Here is a 19,077-nt window from a genome sequence, read left to right as displayed (position 1 = left end):
CAAACATCTAATATGAACCACTGCTGCATTCAACATACTACGTGATACACAAAAATCGTTTTTTTATATTTACTTTTAAATTAAAAAATTGAGTAATGTATAATTTTAAAATTTGAATTATAATCTACAGTTTGATACCAAACTTATTGACATAAATTCATGAAATAGTAGTTCAATAAAATTTTGAAAGCGAGTCAACAAACAAGATGACATGGCCTTGAAAGGGTTAAACTGATTGAGGGTTAGTTTTATGACTAATATGGGCAAGCCAAGATATATTAAATCAAAATTGAGTCACTGTATTATTGTTCATTGAATACAAAATATTGAAAAGTTGAATTTGATACCTAATGCCTAGATCTCTGGAGTGAAATTTACAATAAATTTCAGCATATAGATGTAATTTAACAGATATTTTGACTTGTAAATAAATTATTAGCTTGCTTACCAAGATAAAAAGCCAGACAAGAAACTGTCTTATTGATCTACCAGTGCATATGTATAGACAGTATAGTTAAATATGTGATACTGATGCTTAGAGATATTCCCGAGTTGGAACAACTCTGTTTAGATAAACAAGGAGAGAGAGAATTGATGGAAACTATATTGCGTAAATACGTTTTTGGATTTATTTTGCTTTGTTTTTATGTATTGTAGCATATATTTATACCATGAAATGGAGGCTACAAATGGACTTCAAAAAATTAGGTAAAATTATTGATGCATCATAAGCATCATTAATACTAAAAATAAAACTATGGTTGCTAAAGTAGTTGAAATTTTTAAGCAGTTAACCATTTGGGGGAATGCTTATTTTTTATTTTAGGCTTGTAAAATTGTTTCTTGTTTTTTAGAAAAATTAAAATGTTTGGTGTAAAAATTTGTTTCTGATTTTTGTAAAATATAATCCTTGCTGTTATTTTTTCTTAGTTTGGTGTGAAATCTTTTCCAGTTATTTATAAAATAAATTATTTTGTTTTGTTTTTCTAGATTTGTACTTTGGTGTAAAAATGGTTGTAGTTATTCATAAAATATTTAATGTTTTATTCTTAGGTTTATACCTTGGTGTCAAAATGTTTCTAGTTGATTATGTTTTCTATCGATTTCCACGTGTCCAGCAGAAATATGATTCTACGTGGAAATTATGGAATTCTTTACCCACTGATGCTGAACTTGAAAAAAAACATAGTCGAGCAAAAATTGACAGGGTGAGCTCTTCATTTTGAATAATGGGTTGAGAATGGCTTAGAAAATTTAACTTTTATTATTTTTCTGTAAATTGTTAGTTTAATTATGTAATCCAAGTTTCAAATATAAATTTTTTATTTGCGGTATGCTTTGACTAGAAAATTTCATGAATACTTTATGAAGAAAAAGTGAAAAATGACTAATGGCCATACTAACAAATTGAATCAGTGTAAATGTTCTAAAGTCCTGTTTGTTTATAATATGAAAGCATTTTGTGAGTTATATAATATGTGTTGTTGTTCTTTCACCCAGAATGTAATTAACCAAAATGCTTGTCAACTTTCCATGGCTACAACAGAAAATCAGTCATTTTGTGAACTATTTAATCTACCAGCATCGGAATCTCCATTGCCATGTAAGGTTTCATAAGCAGATAATACTTTTACTTTATGCACTTTGAGGCAAGAGTTATATCTATTGATATTTACAGATTTATTAAGGTCCTTTCAAGTTATTTAAAACCAACATACTTTTGTATTGGCATTCGAACTTAATCATGCACACCAGTCTTTTATAACATGGTAGAAAATGTTTATCTAATTTTCATTTCATAACATTGTTTATTTATGTAAAGGATTGAAGCAGAACTGTTATTTTTCATTTTTATTCATTGCACATCTTAACTGTGGTTTTGTCGTTATCGGAATATAACTTGATATTACATTCATGATGTCAGAATAACACGTAGGTTCAAGCACTTTAGAAAAGTGGACCTTTAAAGAGTGCTCAGGTTTTTATAATTTTATGTCAAGACTTAATATCACATGTTGTGTGCACACATCTCTATTACAGGAATTGTTAATATAAAACTGTTGTAATTTCTTCACCAAAATAAAACTTTGTTTTGTATCCTTTGTGTATGGTAAAATATTGATAAAGTTCTTTAGTGTTTGTTCAAACCCTCAATCACACATTTTGTTTTACAATTTTCTTTCTCTGTACTATCATTTTTGTCGTTTTTTTATTGTTGTTAATAAATGTGCAAACTTTGGCACGAAAAGTGATTTTTCAGATAATCCTCATAGATGTGCTATTGTTGTGCACAATTTACATTTGGTTACACATTCTGTTCATTGCTGATGAGAGAGCAGTATTACCTGGCTCAGAAGACATTTTTTACATTAGTGGTGTTTTTTATGACAGTTTAAAAATGGGTTTCTTAACCTTTTTTGATTTTTTATGCTGTTATTTTCTATTCTTATTTTAGAAGAAAATTTTCTTGCACATAGAAACTTTTATTAACAGCTATATAATAACTTAATGTGCTATTAACCGATATATACTTTCTATCCCATATTGACCTGTGTTTGTGATTAATAACTTCGATTTTTAGTTTAGCATTTTAATGTTTATCACGGATTAAACCCCTTTGATAATTTAGTTAAATTATTTTTGTGAGTTTGACCGACTTGGTTGCATAAGAAAACATCCAGTTATAAGAAGTGCTTTGTAGTATTCAGCTGTTTGCTTGATTCTTTATTTACAGTTGGAACGTTTGACAATTAATTTTAGTTTAAAGAGTAACATTTAAGTACTTATGTGAACAAATTCCTAAATTAATATCGTGGATGAAATGATTAACCTTAATTTAATATAATTCTCTAGATCTGTGTGTGATATTTTCTAGAAAAGTTATGGTAGTGAACTAGCTAATGAGATACCTGTCTGCATCTTGTTAGCTTGGCATGGGGGACGAAGGTGTACACTGATCAACAGAGACAAGTCTCTAACCTCGGCATTTAAGAATGGCCGTCTTTATTTAACAAACAGGTACAGTAGGAGCTTTAAGAAAGTTCATTCATTAGTTTAAGTATTGTGTTTTGTGAGCTAATAAATATCACAATGTGATAATAGTGTTGGCATAAAATAAAATCTTTTAAATTGTCACTGTTTTACTTGACCCAATGTTTGTTTTACCTTTAAGATTTCATAAATTACAACAGAAAACTTTGTTGTGGTCTTGTCCACTCAATAACATGCTTGCAGAATAAAATTTATCTGGGAATGACACATTTTTCTTACATTTGATTTAAGATGATCATACAGTCAGATGAAAAATCATTAATTTTTGAAGGATTTAATTCAATTTATGTATATTTCTTTAGTAACATTTATTACAAAATATTAAGTTCATGCATTAAATACCCTACTTAGAGATGAAATTATATTTAGAAAAAACAGTTGCACAGTAATTATAGAAAATTATTTAAGCTATGACAGCTGAAACCTGAAACGGGCATTATATGAGATAACATAAAAGAGGGGAGGGAAAGAAGAGGTTACAGCAGGATTTTGATAGTGAGAATGATTGTGGAAGTATCCGTTGAACAAGATTGTCCTTGGTTCCACTGTTTTAAGTACTGATATTACATTGGTTAGATAATTTGCATTGTGTTAACTTCTAAATTATCACTTTTATCTCTTTCTGTGCCTTTTTTTGTTGTTGCAAATGAGCTCAAAAGATGTCAGGTTTTGTTACTTTGCTTTTTGATAACCTATACTTGTATATTAATGAAACAAAAGCTATTTCATGATCTGTTGTTATATTTCTACACAAAACTCAATAAATAGATGTAAACAACGAGTTAGTTGAAAAATAATAGAGTAGCAAGTAAAAGAGTAGAAAAACTTCAGTTAATGAAAATAATGTTTTGGCTATACAAAATTGATCACATTTAATCTATTCATTAACCATGGAGATAATAGTAGGGGTAGCAAATGGGATGGCTTGCTGGTAATGTTTTTATATTGTCTTTGGTCCCTGGTAGCTGTTAATAGGTTTGTGAAAGATGGCTTTATCCATTTTGGAATGTTATATAGTCATGTCACTTTTTGCTGTCACTGTCAAGATGGTAGTATGGGAGTCACATGTGATGCTTTGCTGGTGATATTTCTCCATAGAATTTCATCTGTGGCAGCTGTTAATTATGTTTGCAAGAGATGGCTTTGTCTGTTCTTTAATGTTGGTGAGCCATGTCTTCTTTTGCCATTCTTGCTTTCTTTGGCCTTCCATCTTGCCTTGTAAGATGGTCTTTGACTGTTCAGATGTACAAACCACATGTTCAAACGTTGTTAGTTTTCAGTTGTTTTAGATAGTCCAGTTGATATCATAGTACATTCAAATGCAATACTCTTTTTGCTCTTATTGTTTCTATCTTTTGTCATTTCTTATTACAGTGTTTTACATTGTCTGTATTTTAAAGTTTTCTTTGAATCAATCCATTATCTAAGTAGAGTTAAGTATTCAGTTGTGTTTAAACTGTATGCATATATAATGAACTAACCTTTAATTTGCATTTTGAATTATGTATTTTGCAATCATTATTGGAGTGACAGGTTATGTAGTAACAAGTTTTGAGTTACATCTGAAGCATTTATTATTATACAAAATGTTGCTTTTCTCCTTTCTCTCATGTTTCCAGTTTTTTATGCTTTGAGAGGTCAAGAACATCAAATGTCAAGAATTTGGTTTTACCACTCAAAAATATTGTGAAGTTTGAAAAGGTGAGTGTGTTTCAGTGAGACATGTTTTATTATTACTGACTGCTATTTTTCTTGGGTAAATTATAATGTACACTCTGGCTTTGTTTTAGTATGTTACAAGTGTGCAGATGACATGCAAGTGCATGAACAAGTACTTTTTATGGAATATCCACAGTGGAACCAAAATGTGTATCTTCCAATAAACTCAAACTCATCACTAGTTAAATAAAAATCCTTGTAATCTATTCCCAAGTCATTTAGTTTTTACTGACATTTACCTTATGTATAATATAGATATCAACAGCACTACATGTAAACTTTATACATTTATCTACTACAGCACTACATGTAAACTTTATACATTTATCTACTACAGCACTACATGTAAACTGTATTCGTTCATCTGCTACAGCACTACATGTAAACTTTATACATTAATCTGGTACAGTACTACATGTAAACTTTATACATTAATCTGGTACAGTACTACATGTAAACTTTATACATTAATCTGATACAGCACTACATGTAAACTGTACATTAATCTGCTACAGCACTACATGTAAACTTTATACATTAATCTGGTACAGCACTACATGTAAACTTTATACATTAATCTGGTACAGTACTACATGTAAACTGTATACATTAATCTGATGCAGCACTACATGTAAACTTTATATGTTAATCTGGTACAGCACTACATGTAAACTGTACATTAATCTGCTACAGCACTGATGGACAAGAAAGTGTTACAGAAATCCAAAATGTGAAAACATAAAATATGAAGATTTTGTAGTGAACACTGTTTTGAACTCTTTCTACTGGTAATAGAAATCTAGTGAACATAGTCTTTTTATGTAAAACATATGATCAGTAAGGTTATAAGTGTAGTAAATGTAACAACAGATTTCACTTAATAATGCAGTGAACACCACACTATTGATTTATAATGTGCATGTGTATAACACATCTTTATATACTTAATTTTTTAATGTTTGTGGTACTAATTTTTTTTAAAACAAAATGTACAGAAATGATTAACTGTCTGTAGTTAAAATTTGTAGGCTCTTAATACACTTCTCGTTCACACCTGTACAGTCTTGGAAACCTGGAAACAGTATAAAAATGTTTGGAATGCTGAAAATAATTTCAAAACTGTTATAAGTTTTAGTGTTCTGCATGAACTAGAATCTTTTGTGATCTGTTTAGATTATCAGCCAGTGACTTGAATGGTTAGTTACTCTCTCTATATAAAGTTCTAAAGTTTTGTGTATTGAAACTGTGTAGGCTAAGCCTTATCCGTGGATTCCAGGAGGGGGGATGGCATTAGAAGTTACAATGGAGAAACCTGAGAAGGTAAGTTTTGTCTTTATCTTCCTAATAAACTGAAACACACCAGCTAAAAAAGAAATTACAAGATAACATCCTGATGATTTGAGTGTCATTTGAAGTCATTTTTTTAAGAATCTGACTCATCCAGGTCTATGTAAATTTACTTAGAATATCTAAACCAAAATCAGCTTAAAGAAATATATATCATCTGCAGTTAATGGGTTAAGCAGATGCTGGTACATCTAAAAAAAATAAAAGATTCTTTGGAAAAGTCTTGTTCAGTTTATCAAATAAAATCTTGAGGCTGTGGAGAAAGAGAGTAATTGTTAAAAGTAAGAATTGGGGGAACATAAACATAAAGTAAAAATTGAGAAAATAATAGAATACATTCTTTCTGAACATGTTTCGTTAACAGTTGATTCCATTGATGGATAAAATATTGATTCTGAATTAAATAGGGGCCAGTAATATTGAAGTAATGAGATTTTGTTCTGCAGTTGATCACTAATAATACAATAACTATTTCCATCAGAGCAGCTTTAATTCTATTTGAAGTCGAATTTTGAAAGGTGCTGTGAGTACTTCTTATTTTGTTAATATTTTATTACTTCAGGATTACTTGATGTAGTTCCTCTTGCAATTTGTCATTTTGAAAACATACTTACCTCCGCTCCCACTTTAGGTTTATCCCGACAAAAGGTTTTCTTCTTTGCAAGCAATGGTATGAATTCTACCTCGCTTGTTTCAGTCTTTATACCCCATTATATCACCCCTAGCGACTTGTGACTTTTTCAACCTACGTCAATGCACCCTGTATATCTGATCTGTATATAAAAGCTCCCCATTATTCTTTCTTATTCATTTTTTCTCTACAGCAAAATTATGAAAATTATATTACGTACTGCAGATTTCTCTTCAGTGCTATTACTACATTTGCAATGTTTTCTTGTGAATTATATATATTTTCAATCTTTTTCATGGGGCTTGAGTTCATTGTTTATTTTCTTGATTTTACGATAATTTTTTTTGCTGGAGACTTTTCTAATATGAATACTTACGTTCAAATCTCAGACATGGAGTTCCCTGATGCCCTTCCTCTACTATCTCACTAGTCTAAAGTTACATAGGTATTATCTCTGTTTTGTGCACAAAAACCACGTTTTTCAGTTTCATGCTCTACTATTCGACCTCGTGACTTCTGCATACATTTTTTTGCCAGATAGTCAGAGTTTTTTATGTCATTTTCACTTCCTTGACATTCACACTCACCATTACTTGGACGACTGGCTTCTTTTCGCTCCTTCCTTCGATTTGACAGAACTGCACACTGAAACTCTGTTATTTGAAGCTGCGAGATCTTGGTTTCTTATCAAAAAGAGAAGTCTGTTTCTTACTCCCACACAGTACTTCATACATTTAGGGGTGTTTTTCAAATCCAGACTAAGCCAGGCCCAACCTTCTGCTCTACGCCTTCAGGCCATGGAGCTGGCAGTTCTTCAAATATAGTTGTCTCCTTCTCCACCAGCATGCACAGTTCTATCTTATTTGGGAATGTGGGTTTCCTTGAAATCATTCGTTCCTTTAGTCTGGGCCCACATGAGGGCCCTTTACTGGTCCGTACAGAACCAGTGGAACATTTGCATAAATGTGCTGGATTGTCCAGTGAGACTGTTGAATTCCAGTTTGCTGGATCTCAGCTGGTGGTTGAACAGGGACAACACAGCAGTAAGGTCCCTCTAGTACCTCCATGGCCAAAGATACATCTGTTCACAGATGCATGTCTTTAGGGCTGGGTTGCTTTTATAGAAAATAAGGAATTCAAGGGACTTTGGACAGTAGAGGAAGCTTCTCTCCACATCAATCTCTTAGAACTTTAAGTAGTTCAACAAGCAATGAATCAGGGCCTTGAATTGTTGCAAGGGAAGGCGATAATGCTTCATTTGAAAGATTTTACAGTAATCTCCTAATTTCAAGGTACTCCAGATCTCTGTGTTTTTTGAACAGTGGATCTTGTCCTTTGGGCACATAAACACCACATTGTTCTCCTTGCTTGTCATGTTCCAGGCATAATGAATCTAGTGGTCAACCAGTTATCTCATCCCACCAGAGCTCTTCCTATGGAATGGATGCTTCATCCTTGAGTTTTTTGTTGGATCTCCTTTTGTCTAAGGACACCACAGATCAGTGCTTTAACTACACACTGGAATGCTCAGCTCCCACCCTTCCTCACCACTTGGGTTTTGGAGTAGATGCTCTCAGCCAGGATTGGATGGGTATTCATCTTTATGCATTCCCTCTGATTTGTGTGCTTTCCAAAATTCTGGCACTGATTTGTTCCATGTCCTGTTGAGTTCTGGTGGCACCATATTGGCTGGGTCAGCCTGATTTCCACTCATTTAGTATCTTCAGGAGTGTCAACCTCTTCCCCTTCCTCCACGGCCATGTTTCTTGCATCAGCCTCTATCGGACATTTTTCATCCAGCATTCAGCGTTCTTTGACTTCACACCTGGCTTTTATGCGGTCCATCGCATGACATCAGGGATTAACATCTCAAGTGGCATCCTTATTAACACATTCCTTTTGGCATTTTTCTTTGGAAGGTTATCAGAGGAAATTATTTATTTATCATAAATGGTCTCTCAGACAGGGGTTTAACCCTTTGCTTCCCACTGTGTCTCCATTTCTGACATGGTTGTTTGACAAAGGTTTGGTGCCTTTGTCTGTTGCCTTATCAGCTACTTTTCATTCTTCTAATAGAAGAAAAGCTTGTGAGTCCCTAGTTTTGTCATTACTTTTGAAATCATTTTAGGTTAACTGTCCTTGTTGCCCTTTCCAAGTTCCTAATTGGGACATCACAGTGGTTCCCTATGCATTATCACATCCAGCCTTTGAACTGTTGGTATCATGTTCACTATATTACGTTTCACTTAAAACATATATTCTTTTGTTAATGGTTAGTGAGCATCAACTTTCAGATGTGTTTGCCAACTACATTCTGTTGTATCCTGACAGGTCCTTTCTACCTAAAACTGCATCAGCTAGGGAAGGAGATGAGTCTTTCTCTCCAATTCATCTTCCCTCTATTTCCCATTTATAAAACTGTTCACATCTGGATCATCTTTTATGCCCTTTTTGGGCTCTCTGAAGTTATGTGGCATGCACTGAAGCATTATAGGGCTCACATCGCCCGTTATTTATACATTGGGATCCTTTGGTATCATGCAAGTTATCCCCTATCACTTTAACATGTTTTATTCATCAGTTGGTTTGGATAGCTTACTTTGGTCTTTCATTGGAGGAGCAGAGACTTCTTCGGGTTTCAGTTTGATGTATATCAATGTCCCTGACAGCTCAGTTTCATCACCTGCTGAAAGAAATTGTACAGGCTGGTATGTGGACCACAACTAACACCTTTATATTACACTGTATACATGATTTAGCAGTATCCTCTTTGGATGGGTTTTGGCTATCCACTGTGGCTATTCTACGTGCCTCGGTTCAATTGTGACAGAGGTGAGTAATTTAATTTATTTTGTGTTATTCTATTCCTTTTCAGGGATCTTCTTGTCATTCTCATTTGTATCCCACTCAGTGAAGAGTGTTTCCTGGTCAGGTGTGCTTTTACAAATTTGTACTAGCTACCATTAAACTAATAACTAAATTCGTGGTAGCAATGAGCTCTGTTAAAATGGGGTGGTCCATAAGACCATCTTGGAGCTTTCTGGGTGGTGAACAGTTGTTCTATGTCAAATATAATATTACAATACTGGACTGACACTCATGGACTATCATGAGTAAAGCATAAATGAATTTTGCCCATCCCTGCTAACCCCTGCATTGAACAAATCGGGGTTGCTTTGCTTTTTAAAATAGAGAATATGGTTCACCTATTGCTCTGTCTTTGGAGCATTGTTCCTCAGTGCTCGGCCTGGCATGGCCAGGTGGTTAGAGTGCTTGACTCGCAGTCTGAGGGTTGCAGATTTGAGTTTCCATCCCACCAAACATGCTTGCCCTTTCAGCTGTGAGAGCATTATAATGTGATGGTCAGTCCCACTATTCATGGGTAAAAGAGTAGCCCATTAGTTGGTGGTGGGTGGTGATGACGAACTGTCTTTCCTCTAGTCTTTCGCTGCTATATTAGGGATGGGTAGCACAGATAGCCCTCGTGTAGCTTTGTGCAAAATTCGAAACAAACCAAAGCAAATCCTCATGACTCCCCAACATGAGTCCGCTCTCTCTCTTCTAGTGGAGCAAGGGAATCCTTACCACTCTCAGTTTCCAGTTGCTGGAGTGTGGACAGAAATCTATTCCTTCTGAGTGATGTTTGTATTCTTTATTCTACTCAAAGAGAAGAGAGCAAAGCTGGACTCCCCCCCCCCCCTAACCTGGATAGTTTTTCCAGATGTTGGGTGGAGAACCGGTCCAGCCTCCTCATAATTCTGGTTTATTGATGACTCTTTGCTATTCAATTGTGTGAGTGTGTCTCTCTTTTGTTCATTTTCTTACTTTCCATGGTTATGGAAGAGGATCTTCGACCTTTCGTAATTCCACACACGGAGAATCATGTCCATGAGCCATTGTTTGAACTTTGTTTGTTCCACATCCATCTTGTAATCCTTGGGAGCAGGAGGTGTTATCTTGCCTCCCAAGTTGAGGAGATAGGATTTCGGTTCATAATCCCAGGCCAGATGATTTCTGTTTCTTCAGGATGAGTAAGGCATGAATTGGCTCCATAATTCCAAGTATGGTGTGTTACATCCTGTGCTTCTTCAAGTTGGATGGAAGTCTTGTCCAGTTGGGTGTTGCTTGCCTTCTCTTTGTAATTCCGGTGGCTCAACAGGCAACATTATGTAACTTTCAGGTTAGGTTCCCTTCATATCATATTTCTATTATACAGCTATATCATATTGCGGTCCCCATGCCTTAGCCATTATACCTTGGATCTAGGTTTGTGTCCACAGCCCTGTAATTCCAACAATGAGACATGGAATTCTGTACGTGTGGTTTGGGTCTGCACAAATCTCGTGATAATGAACAGTGTTGACTCTGTAGCCAGTTAGCCTTTACTGCCTACATTTAGATTTCACTTTTTATCTGGGTGAAGAGCATTCATGTTCCAGAAGTTGTGTGGACCCCCACTAGTTTGCTTTATTATGTCTCAATTTTGCACACCTGTTTTTTATGCAGATACTTTCTGTGTGGATCTTGCCCTCACCAGCCCCTCCACCTAGTCAATGTGGGATTCTAGCTAAAGTGGGAGCGGAGGTGTGTTTCAGAGGTATACATTTTCCTATATCAAAAATGCATTTCCGATAATACTTACCTCCTTTCGTAGTATCCCACCCTTCCTCCCCAAGATATCCAATGTTTGGATCTGATAAACCTGACAGTCTCAAAAAAGTGAATAAGAAAGAATAATTGGTGTAGAGAATGCATTTATGTAGGTTGAAAGAGTCACAAGATTATAATTGCTATGGCGATATAGTGAGGTATAAAGACTGGAGCAAGCGAGGTAGAATTCATACCGATGCTTAGACAGGCAAAGAAGAGGACCTTTTGTCGGGATAAAGCTAAAGTGTGAGATGAGGTAAGTGTTATAGGAAAATGTAAACTTTCAGTTTTTACATGTTTTGTGTATCTCTGATTTTCATGTGTTATTTCAAAGTCATTCCATATGAAGAACCAGCAGTTGATGATCTTATCAAGAGCCTAAAGGTTTTATATTTCCTGCTTTCTTTTCAGCAAACTTACATCTTTGGTGCTATTCTGAATCGAGATGAAACCTATGACAGTATTTTGGAAGCAGGTCGCCGGGTTAGCTTGCCTTGGGCCCTCCAACCAACTGAATGTCATAATGATGACAATAATTCAAAAAAACAATCCATATGATTGTTTAATTCAACAGAAGCCTGTACATCTTCAGTAGATACCAAGTTGAAGTTATTTGTATATAAGTATTCCTCATGCCACCGTTACACATGAAAAGGTGTGTGGACCAAAGTTGTGAAAAAAGACTGCGAGATATCATCTCATTCTAAGGATATCAATCAGCAGGTATTATATTCAAGTGTTCAATATTTAAATGATCAAAAAAATGTGTGTTCTTGTTGTTAAAGGTCAGAAAGTTAAATGAACATAAGCTTCATATGTGGCAGCTTTTCCATAAGATTTAAGGATTAATCTTTAAACATATCAAAGAAGATAAAACAAATTTAAAAGTTTCAAACCCACCAGGTGTCTTTGTATGGTATTGATGAATGTATCAGTTGCCTTTAGTTTGATAAAAAAACAGAGAGAGAGAGCAACTGCTTGGTACTTTGACAACTAAATGATATCATTAGAAAACTTAGAAAAGTTTATACTCATTTAAAAATTCACAGACTGTCATTCTTTTTGAAAAATTAAAAATTTAATAAGATATCTTATTCTTCATTTAATCATGTGGAAATGTTTCTATTACCCAGAAGAAATTAGAAATATAACTACCTTTATTATTTATAGTTGGAGGATGAAAAAATTAAGCAGTTAGATTAATAAAATCCATTGCTGTTGTAGGGTTTAGTTAAGAAACAAAACAAGCACCCTGACACTGTGTACAGACTCACCTTTTTCACTGTTTTATGATAAATTGCTGGAAGTAGATAGAAGATAAAACACGAACCTTTATATTTAAAATTAATTTATAGTTTTGTATAAAAACTAGAAAATTCAAAAAATAAATGCCTGTATATTGTTAGGCCTATGATATAACAGAAATATATACATATAAATATAAGTGTTCAGAATTTTGAGCCAAATGATACTAAATCTCATCAAAACTTTAGAGGTATATTTTATATACAAGCTAAAAGGAAAGTTAGAGCAAAGCCTCAGGAAATCCTGATCAGTCATTGAGGTTTAAGGTTTATGATCTTATTTACATTTTTAATTGATCAGCTATGAAAGCAAATATATATATATATATTGTTGATAAGAGTATTTCATTATTTTTTAATACCAGCTCATTTTGCTATACAGACTACAGTTACTAAACAATGGCAGGATAGAGACTGATGTCATTAGAATAGCTGGAAATTAAATTCTTGTAGTTTTTAGTAGAAAAAACAACAACAACATATCTATATGAAATGTTTGATGTATGGAAATGTAAAACAGCATAGATTGTTGGGTTTATCCACTTTTCTGACACCTACACACATTCTTGGAAGTTGTTTGTTAACTGGTCTCCCAAATAAAAGTGGTGACTGATTTATCATCCAGATCATAACGTCAAGATAATTATAGTTAGATTATGATTATAAGAAAAACGTCACTTTAGAATTTTCTTAACCACAAGTTAGGGCAATGAGGTTAGATAGTTTTGCTTTCCAATGTTAGTATCTCTTCTTGGTTTGAAGATTTATTGCCAATATGGTGGTTGCTCACAGTGGATCCATCTGATTGACTGAAACTAGACCCTCATACCATGATTCTCACTAGGCAGAATCATATCATTTTACAGTCATTAACAGATTCAAGCCTTACTAGTATTATCCTAACTATAGGTTCAAGCCTTACTACTGTTATCCTAACTATACATTCAAGCCTTAATAGTATTATTGTAACTACAGATTCAAGCCTTATTAGTATTATCCTAACTATAGGTTCAAGCCTTACTAGTATTATCCTAACTCCAAGTTAAGTGTCTGCTATGTAATAAAGTGTATGTGTCATAATACTGATTCTTATTTTGTAATGCTTATGGTTGTTTAAGTGAGTTTTTGTATTTTCTTTTTCTTAATAACAGTATTTCATGCTCACATTTTTTTTTGAATGATATGATTATGAAAGAAACTGTATAATAATTCAATAAAGTGGTTTTCAACAGTATCAAATGCTGATTAAATGTTATTACGACAATTAACTGCTGAACCAAAATATTTAACTTTTTTTTAAATTGCAGTAAAATATTTCTATCAGTGAGGGTTCAATGAGTGCCTTGTCTTGAGTTAAAAAAAAGTGTTCTAAATATAGTCAATTGATGATTGCAGGTTGGGTTCAGGATTATATATATATACATATTTGGAAAGTATATCTGCAAATTTGATAGTTTTTGTAGAACTTTGAATAATCCTAAAGATTTCAACATTACGAGTTCTTGTTTCATTAATTACTGATTGGTTTAAACAGCTTAACTATTAGATGTATGTACAGGTTTTGAAGGAATTGTACACAGGATTCAGAAGTCTTTTTACATGCAAATACTTTGGAAATGAAGAGTTAAAGTAAGTGTTAGAGGTATTGAACTAGATCGTGTTGGCCTACTCTGTGACAGTATCTTTGAGGTTGTACAATGTAATGTCCTTCATAAAGTTTATCAACTTGTATCATATGCTTAAAATGTCAGTGGCAAAGGTGTATATACAATAACAGATAAAACAATTTAAACCAAAAATTATCAGTATTGCTGCACAACAATAACATAAATACACGTGAAATAAACATCCCAACAATATTGTGAAATGGTAGCAATCATATGATACAGTATCGTGCAGATTAGTTTTGAAGGGCAAGACCTTAACTCTTTACATCTGTAATTTTTTGTGCATATTGCCAGAATTATTTTCATGATTTCATAATAATTATCACCATACCTTATAAAAATTCGATTTCCTTAATTTTGTGGGTAATAACATGGTTTGGATTAGTTTTCAGCCAAAGAGACATAAATATTATTGGATGCTTTCACCGTCTAATGGGTAAATTGGAATTTTCGACAAGATTCTTGTAGTGTCCACTTGGGTTTAAAGAGTTAAATGATCTCTGTGATAATTTTCACATACCAACAACCTGGCCTCCTGAGAGGGCAGGGAGGCTGAAAATATTTTCTCGGTGCCCACTTCCCACAAGAGGCTCCATGAGAGTGTAAAGAAATGTGTATGGAATGTTTAAGCAAACACTAACTGCACTTTCACTCATTTGTGCATGAATGTGGGATCATTCAAAACTTATTTGGGGGGGGGGGGCATAACCTATCAATTTTTGAATCATCTAATTGTTAGTAAACTTTTGTAACACCCCATAAAAATAACAACTAGCAGATGTATCTGTACCTTGTATGACATTCATTATTGTAGCTATATGGGGATGAAATGTGTGTGCATCTTTCCTCATGCAGGAAAGATGATCAGATAAGCTACCCACAGCTTTGATTGTTGTTTTAGTCTCATGTCACTTTGTGTGGTAAAAGTTGAACTGTTTGTGCGATTGTTTATCCGTTTAAACTCTATATTTCCAGAGTCCGTCTGGGCTCCTTTACCAAATTTCATTTAAATTGGTTCATCCAGTTTTTCGCATGTGCTTATAAAGACACCTGACAAACTGACAGATACATATAGAATATTAGAAGATAGTTGACACTCACTGACATAGAATAAACTGAAAATATCAATTTGGAGAAGAATGCCTAGGTTTGCTCACATCCTGCCAGTCACAAAGCTAAGTTATGTGTAACATATACAATACCACAAAGTTACGTTCTCTGTAACATATACCAAGTAAGAGTCAATACAATACCACAAAGCTATGTTCTCTGTAACATATACTAAGTAAGAGAGTCAATACAATACGACAAAGCTACGTTCTCTGTAACATTTACCATGTAAGAGTCAATACAATACGAAAAAGCTACGTTCCCTGTAACATATACCAAGTAAGAGTCAATACAATACGACAAAGCTACGTTCCCTGTAACATATACCAAGTAAGAGTCAATACAATACGACAAAGCTACGTTTCCTGTAACATATACCAAGTAAGAGTCAATACAATACTACAAAGCTAAGTTCTGTGTAACATACACCAAGTAAGAGAGTCAATACAATACTACAAAGCTATGTTCCCTGTAACATATACCAAGTAAGAGAGTCAATACAATACCACAAAGCTACGTTCCCTGTAACATATACCAAGTAAGAGAGTCAATACAATACCACAAAGCTACGTTCTCTGTAACATATACCAAGTAAGAGTCAATACAATACCACAAAGCTACGTTCCCTGTAACATATACCAAGTAAGAGAGTCAATACAATACCACAAAGCTACGTTATCTGTAACATATACCAAGAGTCAATACAATACCACAAAGCTACATTCTCTGTAACATATACCAAGTAAGAGTCAATACAATACCACAAAGCTACGTTTCCTGTAACATTTACCATGTAAGAGTCAATACAATACCACAAAGCTACATGCCCTGTAACATATACCAAGTAAGAGTCAATACAATATGACAAAGCTACGTTCCCTGTAACATATACCAAGTAAGAGTTAATACAATACCACAAAGCTACGTTCTCTGTAACATATACCAAGTAAGAGAGTCAATACAATACGACAAAGCTACGTTCTCTGTAACATATACAATACCACAAAGCTACATTCCCTGTAACATATACCAAGTAAGAGTCAATACAATATGACAAAGCTACGTTCCCTGTAACATATACCAAGTAAGAGTCAATACAATACCACAAAGCTACGTTCTCTGTAACATATACTAAGTAAGAGAGTCAATACAATACGACAAAGCTATGTTCTCTGTAACATATACTAAGTAAGAGATCAATACAATACGACAAAGCTACGTTCTCTGTAACATTTACCGTGTAAGAGAGTCAATACAATACTTGTATTCTGAGTGAGTGGTTAAATTGTAACTTTGATAAGCAGTAGAGATCAAAGATAGTGTAAAAGATAAATCTTTGCTAATAAGGAGTGAAAAATGTTAGAAACGTTTTTAAAGAAATGTAAAATATTAATAAAGGACTTGACATTTATTACTAAAGACACTTATCTACTTTAGTACACAGTATGAAAGGTGTAGGAAATGAATTTTGTTTTTTACATGCAACAAAATATATTATTAGTACAGTATATAATTCAGTTGAGTTTTGTGGAGGGTACTTGAAACAGATCATGGAATTATTCATGCATGATGAATTTTTGTATTATCTAAATATTCTGTTTAGAAATGTAAAATTGTCTAGAGTCAAACTTCTGAAGAATGACAGAATGTGATTATGTATTTGTTGATTTGTAATTTTTTTGTAATTTGTATTAAGGCCAATAGCAGTGGTGGTTTGATCAAGAAGTGGCTGTAAGACAGCAAAAGTACAGTATAATTTGTTTTGTGTCAAACAGAATATATTTCGTGAACAATTCTGGTGTTTTTTTATGGTTCTTTGAGACGTGTGATCATTTAGCTGTACATGAGGATAATTTTCAGAGATTTTCATCTAAAGCAAAGTTCTTGTATTGTAGAATTTTTATCTAAAATCTTGAATAGGTAAGTCTGAAAAAAACAAAAAAACAAATGAAGCATATGTAATGACTGCAATCTGCAGTATCTGATTGAAGGTGATGTTTTAGGAAACTTGAAAATATACCCCAGTGTAAATTTAGCTTTTCCATTAACATCCATTTCACATTATTGTGTTAAGAAAGTTTTTGTTGATTTGTTATATTCCAGAAACTATTAATTGTTGGATTTCAGAACTTTGCACATAAAGTGCTTACTATGATTTTAACTTGTTAAATTGATGATGTAATATGATAGGCACAGAAGCTTGGTGGACATTTGTAAGAAATGAGCATAGTATTACAAAAACTTATAAGAAGAAAGAAATGATTTATTTGTACATTGTATTGTAGAAGTGAAATGGATGGTTTATATATGTATATATATATTTTGTGATTGATTTTTCTTCTTCATCCTAGTCCTATATATTTTCTGTTTTTCAAAAATTGTGTAGAATTGATAAACAGCATCAACCACCTTATAATGGTAACTCTACACAGTAACTGTAAAACTTTGAAGCTGTTGAACTGATTGATACATTCTCTCAGTGTGTGAGTAGCTGTGGAGAAACACTCCAGAATGTAAAAACAGATTATTTTGTTGTAATATAATTATATTGAAGTTTACTTCAAAAGTAGTAATGTTTTCGTAGAAAAAACTATACTTATAATTTTTTTTTAAATTTCAGTTCAAGTTACTTGTTTCTTGTGAAGGTTGAAGTAAACGTATAGCAAGTTTGATATAAGTTTTGAAGTAAGAGCAAGTTAACTGCTACTTCGTGTGAGGCATGTTTTTGAGAGATTGTATTTTTTGAACATTTTCATCTTAAACTTTTATAACCTTAATGTTTTTTCTCTATAAATCTCATCTGACAAAAGTGACAAATTTTTAACTTCACTTATAAAAATTGATATTAGATTTCATCTATTTTGGGCTTTGATTTTGTATAACATGGTTTGGATAAGTGAGTGGTTGCAGTACTCAGTATTATGGTTGTTGCCTGTGGCTGCACAGTTTTGTCATGACAGCTTTGATTTTTATGACGTTTTGGTGAGTATGTACATTCTAAAGAGTCCAAGTAGCTATGGAAATAAGCACAAGAAGGAAAGATGCTGTAAGTCACAATTTTTGTATTCCAAATATTATGAAATTCCTGTTGTCTACTTGAAGTTACTTATGAAATTATTGAAGTATATGTTGTCCTTCAAGTTATGTTATTGTTTAGTTGTAACAAATTACACATTTCAAAAAAGTTTCGTGTTTCAACTATTAAGTGGTAACTATTGTAGTAGATAATATGCTTACTGGTATTTTGTAATAAGCAGTGAATTTTGTATTGTGAAATTTTACTCGAGTTATGCAATGTGGTAATAAAACGAACCTTCTTGGATCATTTAGTGTATTTATTAAAATACATTTTCACAGAGAACCTGGTTTAGAAATGCCACACTATAAGGAGTAGGGACAAACAGAGCTGTCCTTAGCAAGCACAAGATAACCCCTTGCACAAAAGCCTGAAATTTTGAGGTAATCTATTCCCCCAATCCAGTTAAATCATCTTTTTGTTACCAAAATGTGGGAAAATGTGTCTGCGGTTGATTTGTGCTTGTTTTCAGGTCAGCAATTATCCAGAAACATATGCAATTTAAAAAATGTATACCCACCC

The 19,077-nt window shown here is 33.4% G+C and overlaps 1 protein-coding gene across 3 annotated transcripts in view; it reads left to right on the top strand.

Moving 5' to 3' along the window:
- Positions 1-18,804, top strand: part of LOC106471761 (GRAM domain-containing protein 4-like) — a 56,942-nt gene extending 38,138 nt beyond the window's left edge. For all 3 annotated transcript variants that reach the window (XM_022400372.1, XM_022400370.1, XM_022400371.1), the window contains exons 14-19: positions 1,054-1,208; positions 1,501-1,603; positions 2,928-3,018; positions 4,671-4,752; positions 6,022-6,090; positions 11,810-18,804. In XM_022400372.1, the coding sequence (XP_022256080.1) occupies positions 1,054-1,208; positions 1,501-1,603; positions 2,928-3,018; positions 4,671-4,752; positions 6,022-6,090; positions 11,810-11,956 (647 nt within the window). In that variant the 3' untranslated portion in view covers positions 11,957-18,804. The remainder of the gene's footprint in view (positions 1-1,053; positions 1,209-1,500; positions 1,604-2,927; positions 3,019-4,670; positions 4,753-6,021; positions 6,091-11,809) is intronic.
- The last annotated feature ends 273 nt before the right edge of the window (positions 18,805-19,077 follow it).

This window comes from Limulus polyphemus, unplaced genomic scaffold (genome assembly GCF_000517525.1).
Source record: "Limulus polyphemus unplaced genomic scaffold, Limulus_polyphemus-2.1.2 Scaffold4838, whole genome shotgun sequence".
In the NCBI taxonomy this organism is placed as follows: Eukaryota; Metazoa; Arthropoda; class Merostomata; order Xiphosura; family Limulidae; genus Limulus; species Limulus polyphemus.
Note: the sequence above shows the minus strand (reverse complement) of the source record. Positions and strands in the feature narration are given on the sequence as shown.